This window comes from Harpia harpyja, chromosome 20 (genome assembly GCF_026419915.1).
Source record: "Harpia harpyja isolate bHarHar1 chromosome 20, bHarHar1 primary haplotype, whole genome shotgun sequence".
NCBI classification, from domain to species: domain Eukaryota; kingdom Metazoa; phylum Chordata; class Aves; order Accipitriformes; family Accipitridae; genus Harpia; species Harpia harpyja.
The window spans coordinates 813,237-836,884 of NC_068959.1; the positions used below are offsets into that span (position 1 = coordinate 813,237).

General features: G+C 48.6%; 3 protein-coding genes across 4 annotated transcripts in view; 2 read left to right on the top strand and 1 right to left on the bottom strand.

The window, feature by feature from the left end:
• Window positions 1–1,541, top strand: part of LARS1 (leucyl-tRNA synthetase 1) — a 34,168-nt gene extending 32,627 nt beyond the window's left edge. The window contains exon 32 of the mRNA XM_052816591.1: window positions 1,142–1,541. Coding sequence (XP_052672551.1) covers window positions 1,142–1,347 — 206 coding nt within the window. The 3' untranslated portion in view covers window positions 1,348–1,541. The remainder of the gene's footprint in view (window positions 1–1,141) is intronic.
• A 1,212-nt stretch (window positions 1,542–2,753) lies between these two features.
• Window positions 2,754–10,319, top strand: LOC128155078 (uncharacterized). Of its 2 annotated transcripts, XR_008239523.1 has the most exons (4): window positions 2,754–4,029; window positions 4,720–4,917; window positions 5,643–5,886; window positions 6,638–7,616. XR_008239523.1 is itself a non-coding variant. In XM_052816598.1 (3 exons), the coding sequence occupies exons 1-3, from the start codon at window positions 4,630–4,632 to the stop codon at window positions 9,888–9,890; spliced, it is 645 nt and encodes a 214-aa protein (XP_052672558.1). In that variant the 5' UTR covers window positions 4,362–4,629; the 3' UTR covers window positions 9,891–10,319. The 2 variants fall into 2 exon arrangements, 1 of the variants encoding a protein (XP_052672558.1); XM_052816598.1 differs by lacking the exons at window positions 2,754–4,029; window positions 6,638–7,616 and adding an exon at window positions 9,773–10,319 and having other exon boundaries at window positions 4,362–4,917; window positions 5,643–5,881.
• Window positions 10,320–10,442: 123 nt separating this feature from the next.
• Window positions 10,443–23,648, bottom strand: part of SH3RF2 (SH3 domain containing ring finger 2) — a 50,015-nt gene continuing 36,809 nt past the window's right edge. Inside the window, exons 6-8 of the mRNA XM_052816599.1 lie at window positions 22,722–22,948; window positions 19,444–19,811; window positions 10,443–18,449 (exon numbers count right to left, since the gene is read on the bottom strand). Of these exons, the coding sequence (XP_052672559.1) occupies window positions 18,156–18,449; window positions 19,444–19,811; window positions 22,722–22,948 (889 nt within the window). The 3' untranslated portion in view covers window positions 10,443–18,155. The remainder of the gene's footprint in view (window positions 18,450–19,443; window positions 19,812–22,721; window positions 22,949–23,648) is intronic.

The following is a 23,648-nucleotide window of genomic DNA, read 5'->3' on the forward strand; positions in this document are numbered from 1 at the left end:
TATCCTGACTGTCTAAAGGTGGTCTTTGTAAGTAGCAGTATTTCAGGGGGGTGGTCTTCCTTGATTTTTCTTGGAAATAAGCAATATTTTTCCTAGCCTACTTGTTGATAATTTTAGTATTCCTCCACTTATCCACCTGCTTGGAAATATATTTTAGGAAAACACAGAATAGCATGATAAAATCTCATGTCAGACATTGTTGAAACAAGCATTAAGTTTCTGGCCGGTGTAATGACTGAAAATAGCTTTCTTAAAGGAACAGCAGCTGTGTTTTTGTTGAAGAATGCAGGAATTAAGAATCAAACAAATCTGAAGCACTGTGAGCTGGGTATGAAAGGAAAACTGGATCTCATCCAAAAGCTTGTGACAGCAGAGTAATTTTTTCTTTCTCTATCTTTCAACAGCTTGTGTTTATATTACTCTTCATCTGTAGAACAAAGACAACTACATACCGATGATGGTGCACACAGAGAAATATATGATAAAGTACATAGCAAAATATAGGCAGGGGGAAGTGCACTGTGTACATAGTAGGTGTGTAGGCATATCTACTGGCCTTCTGCTAAGTGGATATTTTGAAATGATTGAAAACAAGTGATATTAAACAGTGACTTTCTCACTCTCTGTTTTTTCCAGAAGGTGTCACTGTTCTGTTGGTGCACAAGGGCTAGAAGGTTGTACTTGGAGGAAGGCTTGGCTTGTAAGATCCCAGGCTTCCTGGAGATTTTTCTTGGTCTGCTTAGCAGTCTTTTATTAGTGTGCATTTTAATAGGGAATTGTGTTTAAAACAACTCTCACCTTCCCCGTTCTCCCAGTCTCTGAAGTTCATTCCCCAGAAAATGATACCATGACTGTTCAGTTACTCATAGCTGTCCCAAAGCCAGATATGGCAAAGTTAGTGCTTAGATTGTGGTATTGGGAGTTGGTATTTCTGTGTGGTTTATCCCCATTTCTGCTGGTAACTTGCTGTATAACCACTGAATGACATCTTTGCAGTGGGTGTAAATCTTAACATGAATGTTATTCCTGAGAGAATGTATTTCCTTGGAGCAGATACAGAAGTACTGCTTTGATTAATTCAGTTGATACTATAGCTTGTATGTAGATCTTGTAGCCTAACTAGCCAGTCTCTTCACTGCAGATCTCTCTAAAGTGAAGCTGATGAGGTTTGATGATCCTGTGCTTGGGCCCCGCCGTGTTCCAGTCCTTGGCAAAGAAGAAGCAGAGAAAACGCCTATTCTGGAGCAAGCCATCTTCCACATTGACCTGGACGAGAAACACGTTCGCATTACTGAGAATGGCCTGACAAAGGACATTGGTGACACAATTGTTTATCTAGTTCATTAAACTGGCATATACCTGGCTTGATCCATGGCAGTGAGAAAGTTCATAAAGTGACTTTGAAAGCATCTGTAATGAAAAAAGATGAGAATTTGTTCTGTAAAAAAAAAAAAAAAGCCCACCCAAACCAACCTAATTTTGCATGCGAGTTCACCCCTACTCTTTTAAACGTGGATATAATAAAATTATTTTCCTCTGGCCCTTTGGCTTTTCTTGAAAAGAAATGGTTATCCTGAATGTTAACATGGTAAATCTTCTTTTCAGCTATGGTAGGTGTCTTCAGAAGTAAACTAGAGTACCACACTAAGAATTCCTCTCCTTCCTAAATAGGCTAGGATCTGGCTAGAGAAATTGGTTGTGAATCTTCTGTAATAGAGGGGGAAAAAGTTGCTGGCACACTTCTGTATCTCACTTTTCAGTGACCCAGGTGACTGAACACCATTAGGGCACTTTTACAGGCTAGCAGTTCGAAAGTAATTTGATGCTGAAGAACTCTTAAGAAAGGGTTAAATATGAAAGTTTCCATGCTTCTCAGCTCTTAAAACATGAGTGCCTGTAGCAAACACTGTTAAAGACTGACTTTTCCTTTCTTATTCTTTCATAAAACTATTCATAAATCTATTTTAAGTAGAAAGGTTAAGTGTTCTTTTCATAGATTTTAAATGGTGATGTTTTTTGGTAATTTCAGGACTATTGCAGGCTGCGTTCTCCCCTTTTTGAGTTATGAATCATCACATACAGCTTCAGGACTTGTGCCTGCAAATTCATGAAGATGGCTGGTGACAAACACCATACTTTGTTGTGCACCATTGCTCTTTGGCAGTTTCACAATTCTTGATGCTCCATATGGCTTAACATTTGAACTACCTCTAATAATATGTTACAGTGTGGGAGGAAAGAGCAGTGCAAGAGCTGAAGACTGCTGTACTGAGAGTGCCAAACACTGCTGAGTGTGCCGTTTTCTGCCCCTCCCTTTATTATTCCTTTGAAAAGGCAGGTTTTGTTTGTGGTTATACAGATGCAATATGAGCTTTCCTTTGCTATTGCTTCTCTGCAGTCCCGCTAAGCAAATACTCATGTGGTTCTCTAAATGGGTTTGCATATCAAGGGAAAAAAGGTGATTCCATAGTCTAAGGCAGTCCCTGGGCGCTGGATGGCAGGTAGAAGGGTCGAGGCTAAATACTCCTGCTGCTGCAGGGTCTTGGGAGAAAAACTTTGCCAGCCCTAGCCCTGATGGGCCTTTTAAGTTGCTGGAATACCAACGGGCAAGAGGAATGTCTGTGGTGGGCAGAGGTGTCTGCTTGCTTGTTCAGGTGAGCTTGTCCCTTGGTACACTGGACTGGTAGGCAGCTGGCACTGCCTTCCCAGTGCAGCCTCTGGGAGAGAAGAGCCCTGGCTGCAGCATGGCTGTGGGGACCTGGCTGCAGCAGTGTGCTTGTCACATCCCTTCACCACTGCAGCCGGGACTTGGTTCTTTGCTAAAGGTTTACTTCTGTGTAGTCTGAGTGAATTCCCTTCCAAACTGGAAAAATAAACCCCAGCACACACATCCAGTGTCACTTCTCATATGTGGCTGTTTTCATTAGGTGTTTGGAGCTCATTTTCAGAGCATGATGGTGAGATGCCTGTGCTAGTGCTGCTCTGGCACATGCCTTTGAGAACTGCATTTTTCTGTTCAATATGTGGCTGTTTCACACCCAGGTATCATCTCTGGATTTCTTGCTCTGTAACAGTTGCTTTCCAGTACAAAGGGTTGAAAGTGAGAGAGGTCCCAGGCTGCCCCAGCACCTCCCTAATAGCAGCCAGGCGGTAGGAAAACAAGGTATTTCAGCATTGCGTTGCGGAGCGTCCTGAGCGTCTGTTGTTGCAGGGACAGGAACCTGATCTGAACTCTGCACTCAGTGGAGGAGGAATTGCAGCCACCAGCGAGGAAAGTTTAAATACCCTCTGTGCTGGGAGACTTTCATACCCGACTCTGTTGTGCGTAAGCGTGTAAGCACTGTGACAGTGTGACACAGTGCCTTGGGTCAGTGCGGGGAGAGGAGTTTAAAAAAGTCTGACAAAGATTCCAGTGGTGAGGGGTCAATGTGCTCACAAAACCAGGGGTCTCAAATATTGCTCTTGTTCGGCTGCCTCCCTTTGAGCAAATTTGACTCGAAGGCTGCAAGCAGAAGTCTCTTACAGAAGACAAGAAGAAGGATTTGGGGTTTCCAGATAGGCTGAGGTGGATGTGAGATTTGCTCTGTTGTCTCTGGATGAGAAGTCTGACACTGGATATGGTGATAGCAGAGGCAATGCGTTTGTGGAGCTGGAACCCTTGTACTGCCCCTTGTAACTCGTCCATGGATGTTCTTCCCACGTATGTGCAATTTGATCGCCAGTGCTCTACAAAGAGCAGCTGAGGATCGGGTGAAGCGAGCTGATCAGAAAACTTCCCTTAATTTCCTTGTACAAAAGCACCTTTATTAGTTCCAAGAAGCAGGGATTACGGCAATAAAAATCTAATATATTGATAAAGCAGCAGCCAGATAATCTTAGCAGGTAGAAATTAGCTCAAAGTTTTAGAACAATAAATATTGCTTCCTTACTCTTTCATAATCTGGGTTTTTTTTTTTTCTTTCAGCAGCTGTCCAGAGAGCAAAGACTTTCCCACAGATGTTTGGGAGAGCTGGTCTGTAAAGTGTGTGTGTGGTTCGGGTTTTTTTCTGCCATGAGGGGCAAGTTAATCAACAGTGGTATTTCTTACAGTCTCAGTGTTCAAGTGAATCAGCCAAACTGATTGTTAATGAGCAAGACAGAGCTTTTTTTTTTTTTTATGATGGTTTGTTGGCTTCCAGGAGATGTCACTGCTATGCTGGTTCTTGTGCATTTTTTCCCAATAAGAGCTAGTAACAGGATAAAGAGGCTTTCTTGGTACTAGATTTCCCACATTATTAGTAAAATTCTGGCCTTAGTAGTCTTCATGTTATGATTTTGGTTAGAGAAAGCTGGAAAGGGAACCTTTTTTCTTCTTTTTAACTGAGCCAGTTTTTGAAGTAATAAATTCACAGCCATAAAGAACAGGGTTATTGCTTTTATTTCCCAGCTCTTCCAGTTCCCTGCTGTAGCACCATAGGATATTTCCTTGGCTTTCTGTGCCCTTCAGTTTTCCTCTCTTCAGGAGAATGCATGGATACTTTTTTCTGAAAAGTTGTGAGGCATAAATAACTTTTCTTTCAGAAGGAAGTTAAAATAATTTGGAAAAGTTCAGAGTAACAGCAAGTGCTGCCAGCTGCATCGCCTGATGCCATGCCAAGCTGGACAGTCTGGCACTGCAGAGCCATGTCAGCAGTGGGAAAATCAGCTCCAGACAGAAAGCAGACTTATTTCTCCCTGCAGATGTTTTCCAGAGTGAAAGGGCTACATCTCCGTGATGCTGTTCTGCTGCCCATCTCGGCACATGCAAGAGAAGTGGCAGGTTTAGGTGGAGTTGTCTCCTCTATGTGTCCAACCAGGAGTTGCTCACATCATGAAGGAGGCAGCAATGGGCGACCAAGGCACCGTGAAACCTGTTCCTTCTCTGTGCCTGTTCTGCAGGTACTTGATAAATTTGTTTCATTTTAAAAATAAAACAGAAACCCCCTGGTGAGTTAAATCTCCCCTGGCACTAGCAAAATGCTGGGCCTACTTTTCACCCACTGGCGGGGTTTGGGTTTGTTGTGTTTTAGCAAGGAAAGCTCTACAGGAGGAACGTGCTCTTGACTGCCTTGCAGACATGCTAAAGCTGCACTTCTTGTCAACTGGATTTGGCTCTGTCCTTCAAACCTGATTCAATTGAATGCTTTAATTTGAGAGCCTGCTGCTGCCTGGGGCTTGGGGAAGAGGGGGGCGAGGAGTGGTCCCGGCAGTTGGGAGCTGGTATGACATCAGGGTGCAGAGTGTGGTGATGTCACCTGTTCCGTGTGCTGGGGCTGCTCCCGGGCATCTGTTTCCACACCTGGCTGGAAGTCGTTGCTCCGCTGACGGGATGAATGTCTCTGAGGTCCCGTTGCCATTTCTTCTTTCCTGGGTAATGCCTGAGGACGGGACTTCTTTTCTTTCTGGTCTCAAGTAAGGAGCAAAGTTAGGAGCCCCATCCTTGGTTAACGTTATAAATAATCTGGTATATAAAAAAAATAAATCTATATAGAAACCATATAGCTGATGAGAAATGAATGCTCGCTGTTACATATTACATCATAAAATACCTCTCTGCAGTGAGACTTGGGTAGGGCTTCTTTTACTTAGGAATTCAGTTCAAAGCAGTTTATTAATCCCTCCAGGCTTTGCAGGCAGAAGAGAGAATTATTGACTCTGTGGCACCAGCAAAGTATCCAGAATCTATATTTTGTTTAAAGCAGAAACAGTTATTCGTCAACAGTGCCTTATTGTGTCAGAAGGATTGCATGACCTTTGGTGAATTATTTTCTGCTGAAGTGGGGAGCGGCAGAAATCATCATGCAAGAGCTGGAGATGCACATCGGCTGCTGAGCTGGAGGGAGCTGCCTGGGAACAGCTACTGGTGAGGTTGGTTCAGAATGGTCTTTTTTTAATATTTGTACCATACTGTCAAGGATCACCATTGGTATTGATTGGTTCTTGAACTGTCTGCGTGGCAGCGGTAAACCTTCGTACTGTGGCAGAGCTGGGCTGTGGGCTCCATCTGCTTCATGTGAAGGGACTGGAGGTGTCCGCAGCCTCGCCTTCCCGTCCCATCCCTGCGCGGCCCCCACTGCCCCCCGTCCTGGCACACGGGCAGTGCACTGGGCTGCTGGGGCTCAGGAGCCCAGTGAGAGAGCGATGTCACCAGCACCTGACAAAAACCTTCCACCCTGGAAAAATTGGTATTGGCTCTTGAAGCTACTTCCAGTAAAATCGTGATGGGTGTGTTATGTTATCAGAAGGACTGGAGGGCTGGAGATCTTATCGCAGCACGGCTTTTAGCATCCACACGGTAATTTGTGGTGACGCTGCGAGATGCTGAAGTCTTCATGGGTACTGTAATTTGCTCTGGAAGCACTCGTGCCTTGCCATAGATGTGGAGGGCGGTGGAGATCGGTGGTAGAGATGAGCGTGGAGCTCAGTGGCAAGGAGATGCAGGAGCAAGCAGATCCTTGAAAGGGAACTGGTATAAAGTAAAGCAAAATGGTAGCACTAGTCTCATGAATCTTCTTTCCTCCTCCACAAGGTCACTCCAAATACGCAGAGTGTGTATGTCATTAAAAATAGACAGGATCTTTTAATTTTGTGTGTTCTTGTTCCTTTCTCCAATGCACAGCAAAGCGCCAGGGGAGCCCATGACGAGCCAGCCAGTGTGGCCGTCACTGCTGCTACGGGGGCTGGACCACTGGCCTCTTCGATGTCTGCCGCAGCAAGGCAATTTGTATGAGTTTGCGTGGCTACTTCTTACTCCCTGAATGCCTCTGTAGTTCCCACAGCAAAGAGACGCTGAGTTAACAGCAAGCTTGAACCCGTTCCTGTTGCCTGTCCCACCCGTGGTGCCCAGTCACCAGCTGCTGCACGGGGTGACCCAGGAGGGGCTGGGCAGTGTCTGCCGCGGCCTCCCTGCAAACCGTCAGCGTGGCCCTGTGTGTTTCGGGGGTCTGCGATGCCTCCCACTGCCCTCACCTGCGGGCAAAGGCTCCGGCAGCGAAGTGCAGCTACCTGCAACGCGGGTGCCCCAGCCAGGGACCCAAGCATGGCTAAAAGCTGCGAGGAGGTAGATCTGTGTTTTGTGTGGCATAAAAGGGGTTCAGTTGTTGCTCCTCTGATCTTTAAGCAGTGGCTGTTAGAGTAATTTCTGATCCATTAAGCAGAGATATGTGTCTAACAGGAAGAATTTTTATTTCTTTTGATGTTTTATTTCTTTAGTAGCAGATTGGGTTTTTGCATCCTTTTTTCTCTTTATTTGGGCGGGGGTCACATTACTTTCTTCCAGGTTTCTTTTATGTCTTTCATAATGTGTAAGGAGGAAAAAAATCATCACCACTAATTTGCATTAAGGACGTGAGTTAGATTCAAAGGCGCAGAGCACTTCTTCTGAAAATAGTTCTTTGGGTTTTGTTCTGACACCACTCTAAAAGCTGGGCTACTTATTTGATGGAGGGAGGTTTATAATGCTCCTTGGCTGAATACATGGGAGAAGGGGTCTTCCAGACCCAAAACAACTGAGGGGGCAAAGCAGCCGGGGCTGGTGCAGTGGCAGCGCTGGGGCAGGAGGGTCTGCAGGGAGCCCAGCAGTGCTGGGGACCTTGGACCCTGCTCTGGGCAGCAGTTCCTGCCTCACACTTTTCCCTGATCCAGGGTCTTGTGTAGAGAAAGCAAACCCAGGGTTTTGATCGGTTTGCTTTTTTGGTTTCTGTTTTGGCTGGATCAGCTGGGTCATGAGAAAGTGCTGCAAGTGCTAATTAAAACTGGGGCACAGCTCTGACCTCCAAACATCCGCTCCATGCAGCCTAAAGTATCCTTCTTGTACAACCCGAAGTACCCTCCTTCAGGGAGTTTGATTCTCTTGCTGTGCCAGCTGCTCTCACAGGTACAAATCAGGCAGTCCGCTCGTCATGGAGCAGTGGGAGGGCTGAGAGCTGCTTATTTCCCAGCTTTTGGCATTTTTAAAGAACTCACTTAAATACTGCAGGGGTTTCATAAACAGGGACTTACCAATGAGTTTAACAGAACAGGAAGCATTATATTTTTATAATAATAGTACATTGTTTAAAGTACTGTTACTATTGTTATAAAACAGATTTAAACAATGTGATTCCATAGCAAAGGTCCGAGAGCTTTGGTTCTGCTGGAGATGGTGTGTTGTTCTGGGTGTATTTACCCTGAATTGCAAACAAAAGGCAACGGAAATTAATTGCAACAGGCTGCAATAGCAAAGCACTATTGAATTTAGTTCAGGCAATAGCAGTGAGAGAGAAAGCTGAATACCCAAATGGGAGCCAGCACTGCCCTCCTGGGTACTCCGAGGATTATGCACTTTGTACTTTTTTCTCCTTTGTTTCTGCTGGAACAATGTTTCACAGACTTTGAAGTCTGTCTTCACTGCTGTTGGGGTTACAGCTAGCAAAGGCTTTTCGTTCTTCCAGTTAATAGCACCAGTTCAGCGGGCAGAGGAGATGACACCTGGACCCCACGTGTGGTGGGACTCAGTCCAGTGTTGGATCTAGCATTTGCTGTAAATACAGGGAATTTGTTGGAATTGAAGCAAGGTTTTGAAATATACACACAGAGCAGTTAGAAAACATCCCCCTTTTCCTCTGGTGTAAACCTGTTGGGTATCTGAGAACTTCAGCTGTGACTTTTCTTGTCCAGCAGCCCTAAGAATTTTGGGACATGCAATGTGCAGATTTATTGCACAAATGTGCTTGCCCCACGGTTGGAGCTGGGCTGCGCTGCTCAGCCCCCCCTCGGCTGAGGGTGCTGGCGGTGCCCTGGGTGGTCCATGCCTGGGGCACAGCACGGCCCAGCGCTATGGGCAGTGCTGGTGCCTCCCCCGCGGGCTGAGCCAGGAGAGGTGCCAAAGGCGGGCCAGTCTCTGCGGGGGGAGAGCTCTTCCCTCATGGGGGGGTTCGGTCAGGGCACCCATCGCCCGCAGCTGCCCCCTTCCCCAGAGATGCTGCTGCAGCTCGGTGCCTGCAGCCAGCATCAGCATACCGGAGCGCAGCGCTGAATAGTGACCTCGTTAAAATGATGGAAACGTGAAAAGTAAATTTGGGGCTCAGTCCCAGAGAAAACAGATCCCACCCACTGCCCTCCCCCCCGCCTTGGTGTTTGCACCGGTGTGTGCAGGATCCTGCAGCCAAATTCCTTTTTGATCTGAAAATCTATTCTGTTACCTTGATGCATTTTTAAAGCAGAACTAATGCATTAAATCTAAGGAATTGCCCTGTCTCCTGCGCGGAGGCAAAAGCAGCATTTGTTTTATAATGGAGTGGTAACTCCAAGCAACTACTCATGTTTTTAAAGTACTTTGTAAGAGCAGGATTGTGTGTGTCTGTGCAGCTGCTGTAGAATTGCACAGCCCGGAGCGGATGCTGTACAAGATACGTTGCCATGTAATTGGGCGGCAGGGAACAAGGAGCCCTTTCAAGCCAAGGCGGAGACGCAGCCAAGGGCTTGCGCACGCCGAGCATCTTCATGTCCTGCTTTTAGTGAAACTTGTGGGTGTCCCAGACCCCTCAGAATCTGTCTTCCCTGTGTTGAAGGTGTACCGGGCAGAGAATTCCAGGTCACGGGCTGAAATGAGCTACCCCAGCACCCAGGCGCAGGGTAATTCAATGGATTGGGTCTGGATCTGGCCCATGAGTTCACTCTTGCTGTGGAGTGATCTCGGTAGGACGTGCAGGATGAGGTGGAGAAGCTGGTACTTGGTTGTGCCGCTTGTGTAAACCCTACTCGCTCCTTCCAGGGGACCTTCGGTGGAGACTGGGCAGTCGTCCCGGCTGCTGGCTGCCTGCTGCCGGTCAAGTGAGCTGAGAGCTGAAGCCGTGGGCTGCCACCAGACCCGCAGGAATGCTGCTGTTTAGCTGAGGGTGTCCTAGTTAAAAAACCTCCCAGCGAGGGAGCCTGAGTCATGATTCTATCTATCCAGTCCTTCTCCCTCACCACCCACCATGCAAAATGCTTTGGTTTTAAAAATAAAATGCATGAGTATTTTACAGCAGTCTCTCTGCTGCTTCTCGTCCCCTTCACTGTGTTAAACCTGGATATAATGCCCAATAACCTGCTCCTTCTACCAGATCATCGTATCACAGCAGTTTCCTGATCCAGCAGTGGCTTTGAGAGTGTGAACCTAAATTGCCGTCTTCAGCTGGGACTTGTGGTCTGAAAATTTAGTGCAGATTTATTTGCTGTTCTTGGGAGAGCAGCAGCGACCCACTCATTCTGCGGCTGAAGAGTTTATAGCAAAGCGGTAGTGCCACAGAGCATTGGCAAGGGGTGAGCCTGGAAGCAGGACCAGGGTCCCATCCCTGCACTCTGACTGTCCCTCCAGGGACTCGCTTCTAACCATGTAAAATAGAGTGAAGTGCTGTGCTTTCCTCTTGGCCAGAGATTTCAGAGCACTTAAAAAAGTCAAGCAATGCTAAATATGGTTATATTTGCTTGTAGGTTCCTGCTGGGGGCAAAGAGCATAAAAAATAGAAAGCAGGAGCTTGAGCTCAGACCAGCTGAAACTGAGCTCAAGCTGGAACCTGGCTGGTGAGCCAGAGAGCAAAGCCCTTGTTCCCAACCTCAGCACCAGGTAACCCTCCTCTTCCTTGCCATTTGTTCCCAACTATGGAAGCAGCAACCCAAAATAAGAAAGTGAAAATAAACATTCCTGGTTTTTTTTCATGCAAAAAGTTTTAATGGTAACACAGTAGCTTCCACAGGATGGAATACCGCACGCATCGGGCGCTGAAAGCTTTACCAAGGCCTGTGTTTCCCACTTGGTGACCCCCACCACGCTAGCCAGCTAATTTGGTACTGCACGCATGCTGCAACTCAGTTCTGCCACTTACACTTCCAGGGTATAAGGTGCCATAATCCACTTGGCTCTAATTAATTTAATTAACCTACAGGCTACAGATCTAAACATTAGTGCTATAAACTTAGATGAATAAACTTCTGAAAACTTAAAATGTTTTTAAACCATTGTTTTTCAGTTACAGAAATACAAAATAAATATCTCGAAGATTAATACAAAACAGAAAACTGATATCTTTTTGTTTATTGACTTCTCTCTTCTCCTTAATAGTATGTTAAATTGAAAAAACCTTTTTAAAAAATGAACTTCACATCATGGAAAAAATATTAAGCATCACTGAATTTGTACAAGTGTCTCCGAACAATAAACTAAATGTATGTATTTTATTTATCCCTCCTACCCATCACCAAATAAGAGAAGATTATATATCCTACTGTTTCTAAGCATATACATGTAAAAATAGTAACTTCTATTTTCTCATTTATAGTAACATGGCTGTAACATTTCATTATAATGTTTCTTGGGCTCAGTGCAGGAAGAAGACAACAAAATTCCCTGGTCTGTTATGCAGGGGATCAAGGTGAGTGGTGACCCCTACTGACTTTAAAACTTACTTCGGTTGGAACTTTGGTATAAATAGATCTTTTTTCCACTTTTCTTACACGTATAGTCTTCACCAGCCTGACCACCGCTGGGTGTCTTGTGTGCCAGCCCACAGAGCGGTTTCTGATCCTTCACAACTTTCCGTTTGAAACAGGTACAAAGTGATCAGCTTGTGCAAACTCCCACTGACCTCACTGGTCAGTCCCCATTGCTTCACCTGGACAGGTTAGGGTTCTAAACACCGATTTTATGAATATTTTGAAATGTTACTTTTTAAGTGGGGGAGATACTGAGACTTAAGGCAAAAAAACTGATAAACTTGAAGTCTATAGCTATTGTTACACTTAAAAACATGTAGTTGCACAAATGAACTGCAATAACTATTGGACAATGAATAAACCTCCTAAAATGATGACAAATGTACACATGAACTTGCACATTCCTGGGCTGCTCCAGTGTTTCCAACTTAAATGTTTTGTGGCCAATGTTTGCATTCCTCTTTGCTAGAGCTAGGGATGGAGGAGGAATGGGGCGACGGGCCGCCCCTCCTGCTGCTCCCAGGCTGTGCTGCGGCTGAGGGAGGGCTTGGAGGCTCCGCAGCGGCAAAGCTGTCTGTCTGTGGGCTGGAAGAGCTGCAGGGGCTGGGGGGCTCTTCAGTAAAGACTGCCTATTCTCTCGGATTTTTTTTCTCAAGCTAATTTCTTGGGTTTTCTGAATCTAGAGGAGATGCTTGGTGTTTTAACAGTTCCTGTTTTGCTTTGGTGGTTTATGAAAAATTAAACAGGACGAAGTCAGGAAATAAAACGCTTGGAAATAAGTGTTCATTAAAACACCTGGTGACTAAGAATATAGCATGGATTAGAAGTCTGGATGCACTACAACCTTAACGGTGTTTTTCTAATGTTAGTTTTAGAAAATGGACCTTTACCAAGGGGAGAGCAGGGCTGTTGGGAGAGTGAAAGAAGCAAATATCTGGTGTCCCACACACTGTAGTCTTTCACTAGCTTATCAGGATTGGGATACTTTTTTTCTAAAGCCCTGGGTTCTTGGAATCATATGGTCATGTTAGGGAAAAAAAAAAAAAAATCCCCTTGACTTCATGTAAAAAGAGCCCTCGCGGCTGTAGGAAAAAACTCTTGAGAATGACCGTCAAAGGCTCAGCGACTGGGAGACGAATAGAAATGACAGCCAGGCGGGGGGTCTGTCACAGTTACTGAGCTACCCCAAGCACTCCTCCTCTTTGCGGGTGTCTGGAGCTGCCCGTGCCTGAGTCCAGCCTGCGAAGCCTCGAGCCTGGCCATCCCCTGCTGCGGGCAATGCAGTTTCTGGTGGCACCCGACCAGGTGTGATGCTAAATGCTTTGCATGACTACAGCATCCTCTAGTATGACTTGTGTTCTCTGGCCAAGGGATCATTACATCCTCTTTATCACAGAGCAGGGACTTATCCCAGGGGACTTTTGAGGGACGCCAGCCTGGCTATGGTTCTCAAGCTCCTAGGAGAGCTGTCTGCCAGCGATGCAGCAGCCAGTTGCCATCTGAAATAGCCTTGCAGAATTCCCTCCTGAGACTGAATATCATCACTTCAACTTTCTTTGGGGCAAGTGGTGCAAGTCCCCTTTGGGCCCAACAGTCCAGCTCTCGAATAGACTGGGATGGAGGGCTCCCCTGCGTCCTTCCCTGTGTCTGAGATGGGTTGCTTCTGGCTGGGGCAGGGAGGCATCCTCCACGTGAAGGATGTGGAGAGAATTGGTTAATGTTATGTTTTCTTACCTCTGCTGCCTCTGCTCATAATTTATCAGGAAACATGACTGCAGTTCAAGCTTGGTGGGTAGGTTACTTACTGAAGCACTCCAAGGCTTCTGCCAGGCTAGACAAGCAATTAAAGCTGAGCTGATGAATGATCTGATTTGGGCTCCAATTCATTAACTAATCATAAGAAACAAGCAGATAGAAAACAAGCCCAATTCAAGAACTTGCGAGAGGTTCATTAACGGTCCCTCTGTCCCTGTGTGCTGCTTTATGTGCTTTTCCAGAGCTCCTTTCCTGCGCTCTGCTGACAAACGCAATGCTCTGGGTGGTCAGAGCCCGGATCCGCCTGCCTGCACACCTTCAGCTGGGTAGGAAGAGAACAATGTATTTTCATTATAGAAATACATTACGCTGCAGTACACCTGCAATTGTATTTTGACTTTCCTAATGTTGTTTTTTTTGCACTCTGTGCTTCATATGATGGTTTGTGGTAAAAGAGAAGACTGCAGACTTGGTGGTTCAGCAGGGCCAGGGCTCAGACCAGCCTCTCCGCACCATTGAGAGTGCAGAGGGGAGACGTCCCTGGGGGGGGAGGGGGTGGCCTTCCTCCATGGGCCTTCCTGGCCGGCTTGGGAATGACAAAACAGGGTCCCAATGCTGATGTCTAACCTCTCTTCACTGGGAAAATGGGCTGAAGAGAGTCTGGAGGGTGGGAAGACAGGAGGGAAGTTAAATATGTTTATAAAAAGAACAGAAACCCTTGAAAAGCTCACCCACCTCCATATAAAGCTACCACCCTCCTGCCAACATGTGATGCCTCCCTTTTCATTGCTACCCAATTAAAAAAAAAATAAAAATTGGATGACAGCAGCCAGAGAGGGACAGGGGTTTGGAGCAGATCCTCATGGAAGATACAGTATGCTTCAGGTCAGCAGGCCAGAGCTGAAACAAAAAATGCAAAGTTTGCTCATGCTTCAAGAACCCAGTGTGGTGATTCTGCTTGCAGAATAAAGGTAGTTAGAATAATTGTTCCAGAACAGATGTTTTTAGTCTGGTGCACTTAGAGAATTGCTCCCTGACAGACCCAGTTGATATCTTCCCCAGCATGATCGGCTTCTCCGTGTAGACAAGGGCCACTTGTTGGGCAATGCCTCACTCAGGGCTCATGACAAAGTTTCAGATTAGCTCCAGGTTTTGCTTTAGTCTGGGCTTTTGGAAGAAAAGGTCTGAGTTCTAGTCCCTCTTCCTTGGGATGTTCCTTGGTGAAATAACACAGTCCAGATGGTTCTTCCTAGGTGTTGCGAGGGGATGAGCGGAGAAGGTGAGGAGGACTTAGCAATTTTGCTCAGTGGGCTGCAGTATGAAACCAGTGGGCAGGTATGTCTATGGGAACAAGAGGCTTATTAGGGCTGTTGCTTTAAATTATGTCTTGTTTTCAGTTCTCTCTCCCTACATATTTTGAATATATTTAGGGCACTTATCACCATAGCATCAAAGCACTGAAATATCCTGTGCAAGAAACTGAGACATCTGTCCCAAAATAGCTGCCTGCTCTTTTACCAAAGCACCAATTTCACTGTCAGTGCTTCCTTTCCCTGCCATTACCCGTGACTGTGCATGTGTGTGCAGAAGTGCCAGAGCTTTCTCTGCCCCCATCAGCCCAGTGCTGTCACTTGTCATCATAACACAGTGGGTTAAGGGCCAAGTCTGGGAGAGATTTGTGGTGGGTTTTGGTGTATTTGTCTTAATGCTTCAGTATCGTGTAATGGGCTGAACGGTTTCTCAGGCTTCCCTGGGTGCATGGCTGCTGTGAAACCTTATTGCTGTTTATCTTGATAGGAGAGGATAAGAGGATGGGTTTGTTCCATGAAAGGCAATATTCTGAACTGATAATGTGAGTGGTATCCGGCTGTTGTGAGCCCAGATGTGCAGAAGGACTTTATGGCTTGTTAAGTCTTAAGGCATGCTGAGCACCTTTGGCTTTTCCTGATGTTCTTGGTGTCCCCTGAAGCTTAGCGCATCTGATAAATCTGGCCAAAGGAGGTGCTGTCTTTCCTTGTATCTGGGCTTTGGTGGCAGGATCGAGGTGTGAGAAATGGAGCTGCAGTCACTTCTGTCTGTTGCTTTCTGAGCTTTTCATTTTGCAGCCCCAAATTGAGCTTCAAATTCTTCCTTGCTGCCTGGCCTTGCACATCTGCCTCTCGTGGGAAAACCTGCCCCACTTGTAGATTAAATTTACAAGGTGACTTACTTCAATCTGCATCTGTCTGAAGTCCCCGGTGAGTTACGGTTCGTTGTTTTCTTTTTGCCCCTCATCTTCAAATGCTTCTCTGCATGCAGATTGCACTGAGCTCCCTCCTGAGCGTCAGCAGTTGTGGATGTGCTCCCTGGTCTCGAGGAATGCTCCTTCTGAGCTCCTGACGAAACTGGCACCGGGGTCTTGCAGGGCAGGGTTAATTGCCGATAACAAGGGAAGATCTTTGATCCGAGCTGCCGCAGAGCCCCTGGCTCGTTATCTCGTTCCAGGCTCTCTGGGGACACCGAGCTCTGCTGGGGCCAGGGGGCTGGTGGCTGCCTCTCGCTGTAGAGCGTAAAGCTCGTGATCGGCATCAACTGCCATGTGTGCGCAGGGATCGGCCGTCCCACTCCCCGGGGCACAGCCCAGCCTGCTCCCAGCTGTGTCACCCTGCTCAGTGAACAGTACGACCAGGGCAGTCCTGTTAGACCTTGGCTCTGTTGTATTGGCATGAGATGAGGACACTGGTTTTTGGGGGCAGTAAACCGCAGAAGTTCCCCTTCCTTCCCTACACACACTGTCCCTGCCAAGTATTCAGCTGGGCTCCACGTTTCCTACTGCTCCTTCTCTGCCAGCATTTCCATCTGCATAATTAATTCTCATGCAGCTCCAGCCACCCATGCCACTGTCTTCTGTGAGTCTCATGAGAGGTCAGCTGTTGAAATGCATTAGATGCTTCATCGGTGGATTATGGATCGGGTCATACCATGCTGTCTGTCCTCTCGTTAGCATGCAGTAAGTGATCACATCTGGAGCCAGGCGTGAGCTGGCAGCCCCTCGTTCCCCTCCAAACCAACACTATAAATTACTACCCGTGCTGGTCCTGGATGCACCTAATGCAATTCTATTTATTTCTGAATGTGCTTGGGAAAAGTGGAGGTGTTCTTGGTTATAGAGCCAGCTTATAAGGTTTTCTGGTTTAGTTTTAAAGGGATGAGAGGAGTCTTCAGCAAAGAGCTGGTATGTCCTCTCTGAGATGTTCAACTGTCTTTGAGGTGGCGTTGCTGAGAGTCATGTTCACCCTCTTATTTGCAGCTTGCACCACCTTTTATACCTGGGCAAACTGCACATTTTCAGTTTGTCAGGATTTTTCTGCAGGAGCTTAAATAGTGACAGATAGCACAAGGTGAAGAACTTATCTGTGCCATTGCTGGTTTCTGTGCTACTGAAAATCCCTGCAGGCAGATGCCAGCTTCCTGCTCCACAAAGAAAGAGTCTGAAAGAGTAAAAGAACAGGGGCTGTAGACTAGTAAATTATTTTATCCATTCCCTTTTTGTTCCAGAAGAAAATGTCCTTGTATGAGGCTGTGCCAGTGCCTCGGAGAGTTTCCGTTGACCAGTGGAGTTAATTTCATGGGTTTTGTATGCAATTAACCAAGGATGTGATTTTACAGCAGTTTTGGACGAAGCACAGCTACCGCTGTTAGGAGATCTAGCGGTCGGTGGTTGTGGCTAGGATGGGAATTGCTGGTCTATAAACCAGCAATAAAAACAAAGTATGAAAAACAAAAGCTGTTGTGCATGGGTTTGCTGGAGAGCGGTCCCAGCTGGTGAGCTGGGCACAGCTCTCTGACTCTGCCTGCTTTTCCGTGGATTCATAGGAGGATGCCTGAAATGGGGTCAGCTGAAAACTGGAGCTGGTGCTGCTGTGGCAGAGGGGTGGTCTGTGGCATGGTGAATGCTGAATTCTGCCTTCTGTTACATAGACAATGTTTCATGCATCTTAATGTAGACTTTATCCTAAGTGGAATTCATGGGTTTTTTACAAAAGCAATATCTGAATGGGTGGGCAGTGGGAAGGAGTTGGAGTGAGCTCATGGACTGCTAGGAGGTAGCTGACAGGTAATTAGAGGAAACCAAGCAATGAGGAGAAGCAAGATTCAATACCCCTGTCTGCAGAGTCTAAGTGACTGCGGTAATGGCATGTCCCTTTCCATTGTCTCTTTCCTCTCCAAATCACCTTTTAAACTGTATTCTGTGTTAAAACTCCTGGACTAAAACCAAACAGAAAAGTAAGAAAGCAACTAACCTAACAAAAAAATCTGAGTGAACCCCTCTCAAAAGGCAACACGAACCGTCAGCTAGGAACTGACTGATTCTGATTTATGGTTTCTTTATCCTGCAGAAGCAGGAAGGTAATGAACCAGTGTTTTGATCTCTGTGGGCTCTCCTGCAGCAGTGAGATCAAAACAAGCTTAACTATTTCTGATACCTGCACGCTTTCTTCCCCCCCCCCCCCCCCCCCCCGCTCCTCCTCCAGTACCTTACAGGCAGCCTTACACGATGCCAAAGAACATCAGTTTTGCGGATGCCACAAACCCGCTTCACGTCTCCTGGTGCTCGCAGCAGCCCTACGGCAGCGGGGCTCCTCCAGCTGTGCTTGGCACGGCAGGGGCCAGGACAGGACTCCACCGTGCAGGGAGAGATGCTGTCCTGTCCCGTCCCGTCCCGCTCCCTCAGGAGCAACCCCAGTTCTCTGCAAGCTTCAGACTTGCAGGTCCTGAGGGTGCCGGCAGTGGGGAGGTGTGTGGGGACATGGGGAATAGCTGCCCCTTGCCACAGGAACGGGAGCAGTAGATGTGGCAGGCTGGTGTGGGGTCCGGGGTGCTTGCCCCTCGCAGGAGGGAGGAGAGGAGCAGGCGCGTGAAGGAAAGCAAGTGGAGGAGTTACCCTGTCAGTTTGCAGAAACGCTGCTGTAGTTCTTCTTGACGGGGAAGGTCAGCTGCCCGGAGAGGTCCAGCGACAGCGCCTTCGGGTGCAGTGCCCGTCGCTGGTGCAGGGGGCTGGAGCTGGTCCTGGGTGAGTACAGCACCGCCAGCTCGGGGCCCGGCAGGCTGGCTTCTGGCAGGAGAGCCTCTGCCGCGGCCACCGGCTCCGTCCTGCTGCGTGGCAGGCTCGGGGAGGGCTGCAGGCTGTGCCGCTTGGGCGGCGGGGGGCTGTGGTTCTGGAACCTCACCGTCTTCACTTGCTGCAACGAGAAGGGGACCAGAGTCACGGTGGGAAAAGCAGCAACCCGCCCTCCTTGCTGTGATCTGCCCTGGAGAACCGGGGAGGGGTGAGCTGAGGGGGGGTGGCTGGCTCTTTCCCAGGGGGCAGAGGATGCCTGCGGAGAGTCCCGGTGTGATGTGCAGCTGACAGCAGGTGGGAGAGAGCACCAGGGAACGGCACGGTGTGGTGCGGCAGTGCCATCGGCTGTCACAGAGACCTGGGAGAGTCGGTCCGGAGAGCCATCGCCCGAGTTAGCGGGAGAGAGTGGAAGGGAAGAGCAGGTGGCAGGACGACACGAGGAGGGAGGGTGGCCTGTCCTGCCGTGCCCCTCACGGAGAGCCTCCCGTTTTTGTCCAGCTGGTGATGATCTTAGTGGGAGCTCTGAGGTCGGTTGGGCTTTCAGGGGCTTGTGGAGCAATCTATTCTTTGGGTGCCATGGGAAGGGAAGGCTGTCACTAGGGCAATTTGCAGGACAATTTTATCTTTATGAAATTTCCCTCTGGCTGCCAGAGGGGAAAGAAATTTCTCTTCCAAATGGCTCACCCAAAGCAACACGAGGGAGATGGCGGGGAGCTCTGCAGAGAGCAGCCTGACATAAGGTCTAACACCCAGGTCTGTGGCATTTGCTCATTTGCTCCCAAACTCTCAGGGACCTTGGTGGGATTCTTGCCTGGTTAAAGACATCAGGAAAGTCTCAAGATCTGACAGAGACTGAACATTGGTTTACATGGAAAGAGACCCTGCAGCATCTTGCCTTTCTAAAGGGCTTAATCTGAACAGCAGTATTGGCAACACAAATAGCTGATTTCTTGACGCAGGTACCAATCCCAGTGATTTCTGTCAGAAGAAAACCTGGTGAGAATGGAGTGAAGTCCTCAAGGGATTTGGCCCCGGCCAACATTGGGCTGACAGTGAATGCCAGTCCCAAGAGGACTGGGGGACCCTCGGAAGCAGCAGCTAACCGCTGGCCGTACCTTTTCGGCGCTGTTGCGGGAGGTGTCTGGTTTCACCAGGATGGATGGTGGGGCTGATGCAGGTGGCTTTGGAGCTGCCTCACTCTTTGCCGGAGGGTCTTTGGCATCCAGGATCACCGAGCTGCACACAGAAGGAGTTCTGCTTTCCCCTCCTCTGACCACAAGTGCCGGTGAAGCGTCGTGGGAGAAGTTTGGCCTCGTTCCTGCCTCGGCCATGCCAGCTCCAGGAGGGATGCTGTGTGGCTGGGGGCTGACATGCTGATAAAGCTGAAGCTGCTGAGGTCTCACTGCAGCCGTGGGAGGACGCCTGAGGGAGCCGGCAACCTGCACGGGGGTCCCTGCCTGCCCCGGCCTCTGCAGAGATCCATCTGGGGTGCAAGAACCATTTGAAAAGAAGTCAGTCAGCGGGAATACAAAATGATAGAGACAAAGCAAAGAGGCAGAAGTGAGCAGCGGTTACAGCCCTGCACTAACAGCCCCGTTCACAGGGATGCTGTGGGGTCGTAGCTCCCAGGGATTGCCACGCACCTACCCCCAGGCACGAGCACTGGTGTGCAGTAACGCTGTCTGCCTTCATAGCCTCTCCTCTGCAGGCAGCTGCTCTGCTGGCAAGGCCAACAAGCTGAAACCCTCAATCCTCCTGTATTTGCACAACAACTCATGCCACAGAAATTCTTCTGTTTTGGATAGGACCGATCTGGTTTTTGAAAGCTTGCCCTGCCGTCTCCTAGACTGTAAATACTCTTGGTGCAAACGCTGAAACGCATTAACCCCAAACATCAGGTTGCACAGCCTCAGCGTGACACGGTTGGGATTTTCCTGCCCAGCTCCCAAGCTGAGGAGTCGTGGCACCGCTGCTCGGCTGGCTGCCTGGGGGAAGCACTGTGGTGAGTGGGTAGGACCAGGCGCAGCCCCACCGGGAAGGGGTGAGGGGGGTAACCGTGTTGGGTGACACATCTGCCACCAGCATGTGCTGCAGGGGAGCAGAAATCACCCCCCTGAGCAGCAAACCTCCCCTGGGAGCCCCTAGGGAACACCTCCAGCGATGGGGTCCTCATGGGGCCCGGGGAGCTCCCTGCGCCCTCCCCACGGTTTCTTTGCCAGGAGGAGACCTGCACCGGAGCCCGGCCATCAGCCCTTGCCGTCCCATCCTCTTTGTTGTTGCTGTTTGGCTGCTCCATCCCATAGCTGCTTTCCCATCTGTGGCACGGGAAGTCACACACTTTATTTCTTCTGCAGTTTCTTGCTGTTCGCAAGATTGATTTTTTTTTTTTTTTTTTTTTTTAACAGAGCCACCACAGGGGAATGAGTCCTTTACAGTAAAACAACTCTTAAGATAAATCCAATTTCAAGTCTAAAACCACTGACAATGGCCCTTGCAAACACGCCTCCCCCCTGCCAGGGGCACTGCCTGCCTCCAGCAGCAGCTCCGCCTGCGAGTGCTGGGAGAACACCACTTAGTTGCCCAAATACACTTGGAAATGTATTCCAAAACAGCATGTATGGGCTGAAGATAAACGTTGCCAGCCTCGTTGGAAAGAATATAACCAACTGAGCTCTGCATAAACCTTCACAAAGGGTTTTTCTGTGCTGAGTCAAAAAACGGAGAATTACTAAAATAGTCACAGCTGGGGAAAGCCAGTGGTGTGGGACCCCGGGCTCCTCTGCCAGCCTTGCGGGAGGTGTTCACTAAGGCTCCCTCTCCCTGCCCTCCGTCCTTGGGAGGGGTATTTCCTACAGCCCCGGGCATGTGTGAATGAGAAGCACATTTTGGATCTTTGTGGAGGAGGAGAAAAAAAATAGAGCTGAAATGGAGGTTTTTTCCCCTCTAGCTCTCTGCTATATCAAGGCTTTTGACTTCACGATTTCACTGGGTAACTCCTGCTTCTTTTTTACTTTGTGAAGTATCCTTTCTCACCTTCAGGCTGTTCCTGATTTTATGCATCTCAGATATTTCTAAGCTGAGTATTTTTTTCTCCTGAAATAGAAGTTACTCTATTCTTTTGATCATCCTCCTGCATACTTTTCCTGATTTTACTATATTCTTTTTGAGTTACCAGAAATATGCGTTCAGGATATGAGTTAACCAGAACTCTCCAGTGGCACAGCTGAGTTTTACTCTCGTTCTGAGTTCTTTTCCTAATAATTCCTAATAATACTCTAAATGAACCTTTTTAAAAATTGCTTCTGAGCATGGAGTTGGAGCTCTCGGAGCTGTCTGTGACGATTCCAAAACCTCTCTTCAGAGTGACAGAAGCTAATTTAGGGCCCAAGGTTGTGTGTGTATAATTAGGGCTTATTTCTCCCCATATCTGTGTATTGACATTTCAGCTACTGTTTTGGTGCCCTGTTGCTGGCTGGTGTGGATTTCAAAGGTTGGATTTGCTGATTCACATTTTCCAAGATCACTGCAGAAGTCCCTTTCAGAGACTGATAATATTGTCTTGGTACAGTTCACGTTTACCTTGCTGGAGTTTGTATGTCATTCTCTTTGTTTGCTACATAAGGACACTTTTACTTCTAATGGCCTCCCTTACTCTATTGTTTAAATGTTTTTGGTTGACCAGTGCATTCTGAGCCACGTTCCCGTGCCTGTTGAGGACACGGTCATCAGCTGCTCCCCCAGAAGCGAGCCGTGCCATGCTCCGGTGCCAGTCGGTACAGGTGAGCCAGCTGGCATCACCCCAGCGCTTCGTTTCTGCCTTTGCAGGGGATTAACCCCCCATGGCATTTCAGCCCCCTCCCCTGCCAGCCTGGAGGGTTAATCCACAGAGGTCTGGGCAGACTTTGCTATGCTCAACCTAGTAAATCACATTTTCCTTCATGTGCAGCCGCTTGCCCAGCGGCAGGATAACACTGCCTGTCCTTGGCACTGCAGCCCAGCTGCCGGGAGTGAGACCCCTTGGAAAGACCCTTCCCAGGAGCCTGTTTCACAAGGGGGGTGCAGGTGGGCGACAGCACGGTCACTCCGTGTCTGCAAACCCGGCGTGTCAGCCAGGGCCGCCTGCCCCCCCGCCCCAGCTCTCCCGTGGGCGAGAGGAGATGCTGTGAGTGCCCCGGGGAACGGACGGTCTCTGCCCGCGTAGTGCTCGTCGCGTAGTGCTCAGCCTGACGCAGGAGCCCAGCCCTGGTGGGGACCACTCGGGAGAGCTGCTGTTCTCTGGGCAATGTCTGCTTCTTTTTTATGGCTCTGTTGCTAACTGCAGGCAGCCAGTATGGTTTGGGGGGGATGCATCTCGCTTCTCCCTCCCAGAGACCCCCCCCCCCCAAGCACTTACTCTTCCTCGTGCTGCCACGTCCACGCCGCAGTGACGCCTGTCCTGAGGCTGCTGCGGCCGCGTTCCTCCCGGGCGAGGTGACGGGCACGGGCAGCAGCGCCGGTTTAAAGGGTCTGCTTTGTTTCGGGCCGTTTTCTGAGATGCTCCCTTGGGAGGAGAGCGAGGAGGTCGATAGCGTCCATGAGGCGTACAGGGAAGGCATCTTTGAGTCAGAAAGATTAGATTTCCTGTTTGAAATGGAAAAGAAAGTAAGCTGAGACTAGACTTATGGTTTTGTAAGGAAAGCAGGAGTTTGCCCAAAAGAGAACTCAATGGTTTTAATGTGCCTGTACTGCTCCCAAGTCAGGGCTTTGGTGGGAAATGCTATGGACGATACAGTTAGTTCAGGTTTCTGATTCCATTATAACAAGGGCTTTCATCTTCCTGCACCTGATTTATAAGAAACTATTCCCAAATAGGGTTAGGATTCATTACAGTAACCCCATAGCATTGCAAAAGGGACCTCCAGCCACCAGCCCTCCCTCTGTAATTTGCCCAGGCATTCTCCCTCCATCATGTAGAGCTGGGGTTTGTCCTGCTCCCTGTGTGCTGAACAGCGCAGGGGCTGCTCTGGCTCCTCCAACACTGTTCTCCAAGTGCAGCTGCTGGTGTTTGTTATCCACGGTGGTCGGGCACAGGCAGGGACCACCACGCTCCTGCATCCACTGAAGCTTTACAGCGCCTGCGGTGCCACGGGGCAGCACGTCCCATTCATGGTCCGAATGGCTCCTCTTCCTCCTTGTGTCTGGGTGACCCGAGAATCCCACGCAACGTGACCGGACTGGTTTTGTTTGGAGGCAAAAGCAAGCTTGTGTAGCCTACCCCTTCCCTGCACGGGAGCGTGCTGGATGGCACCGTCGCCGTAAGAGGCACCTCTCAGCGCAGGGG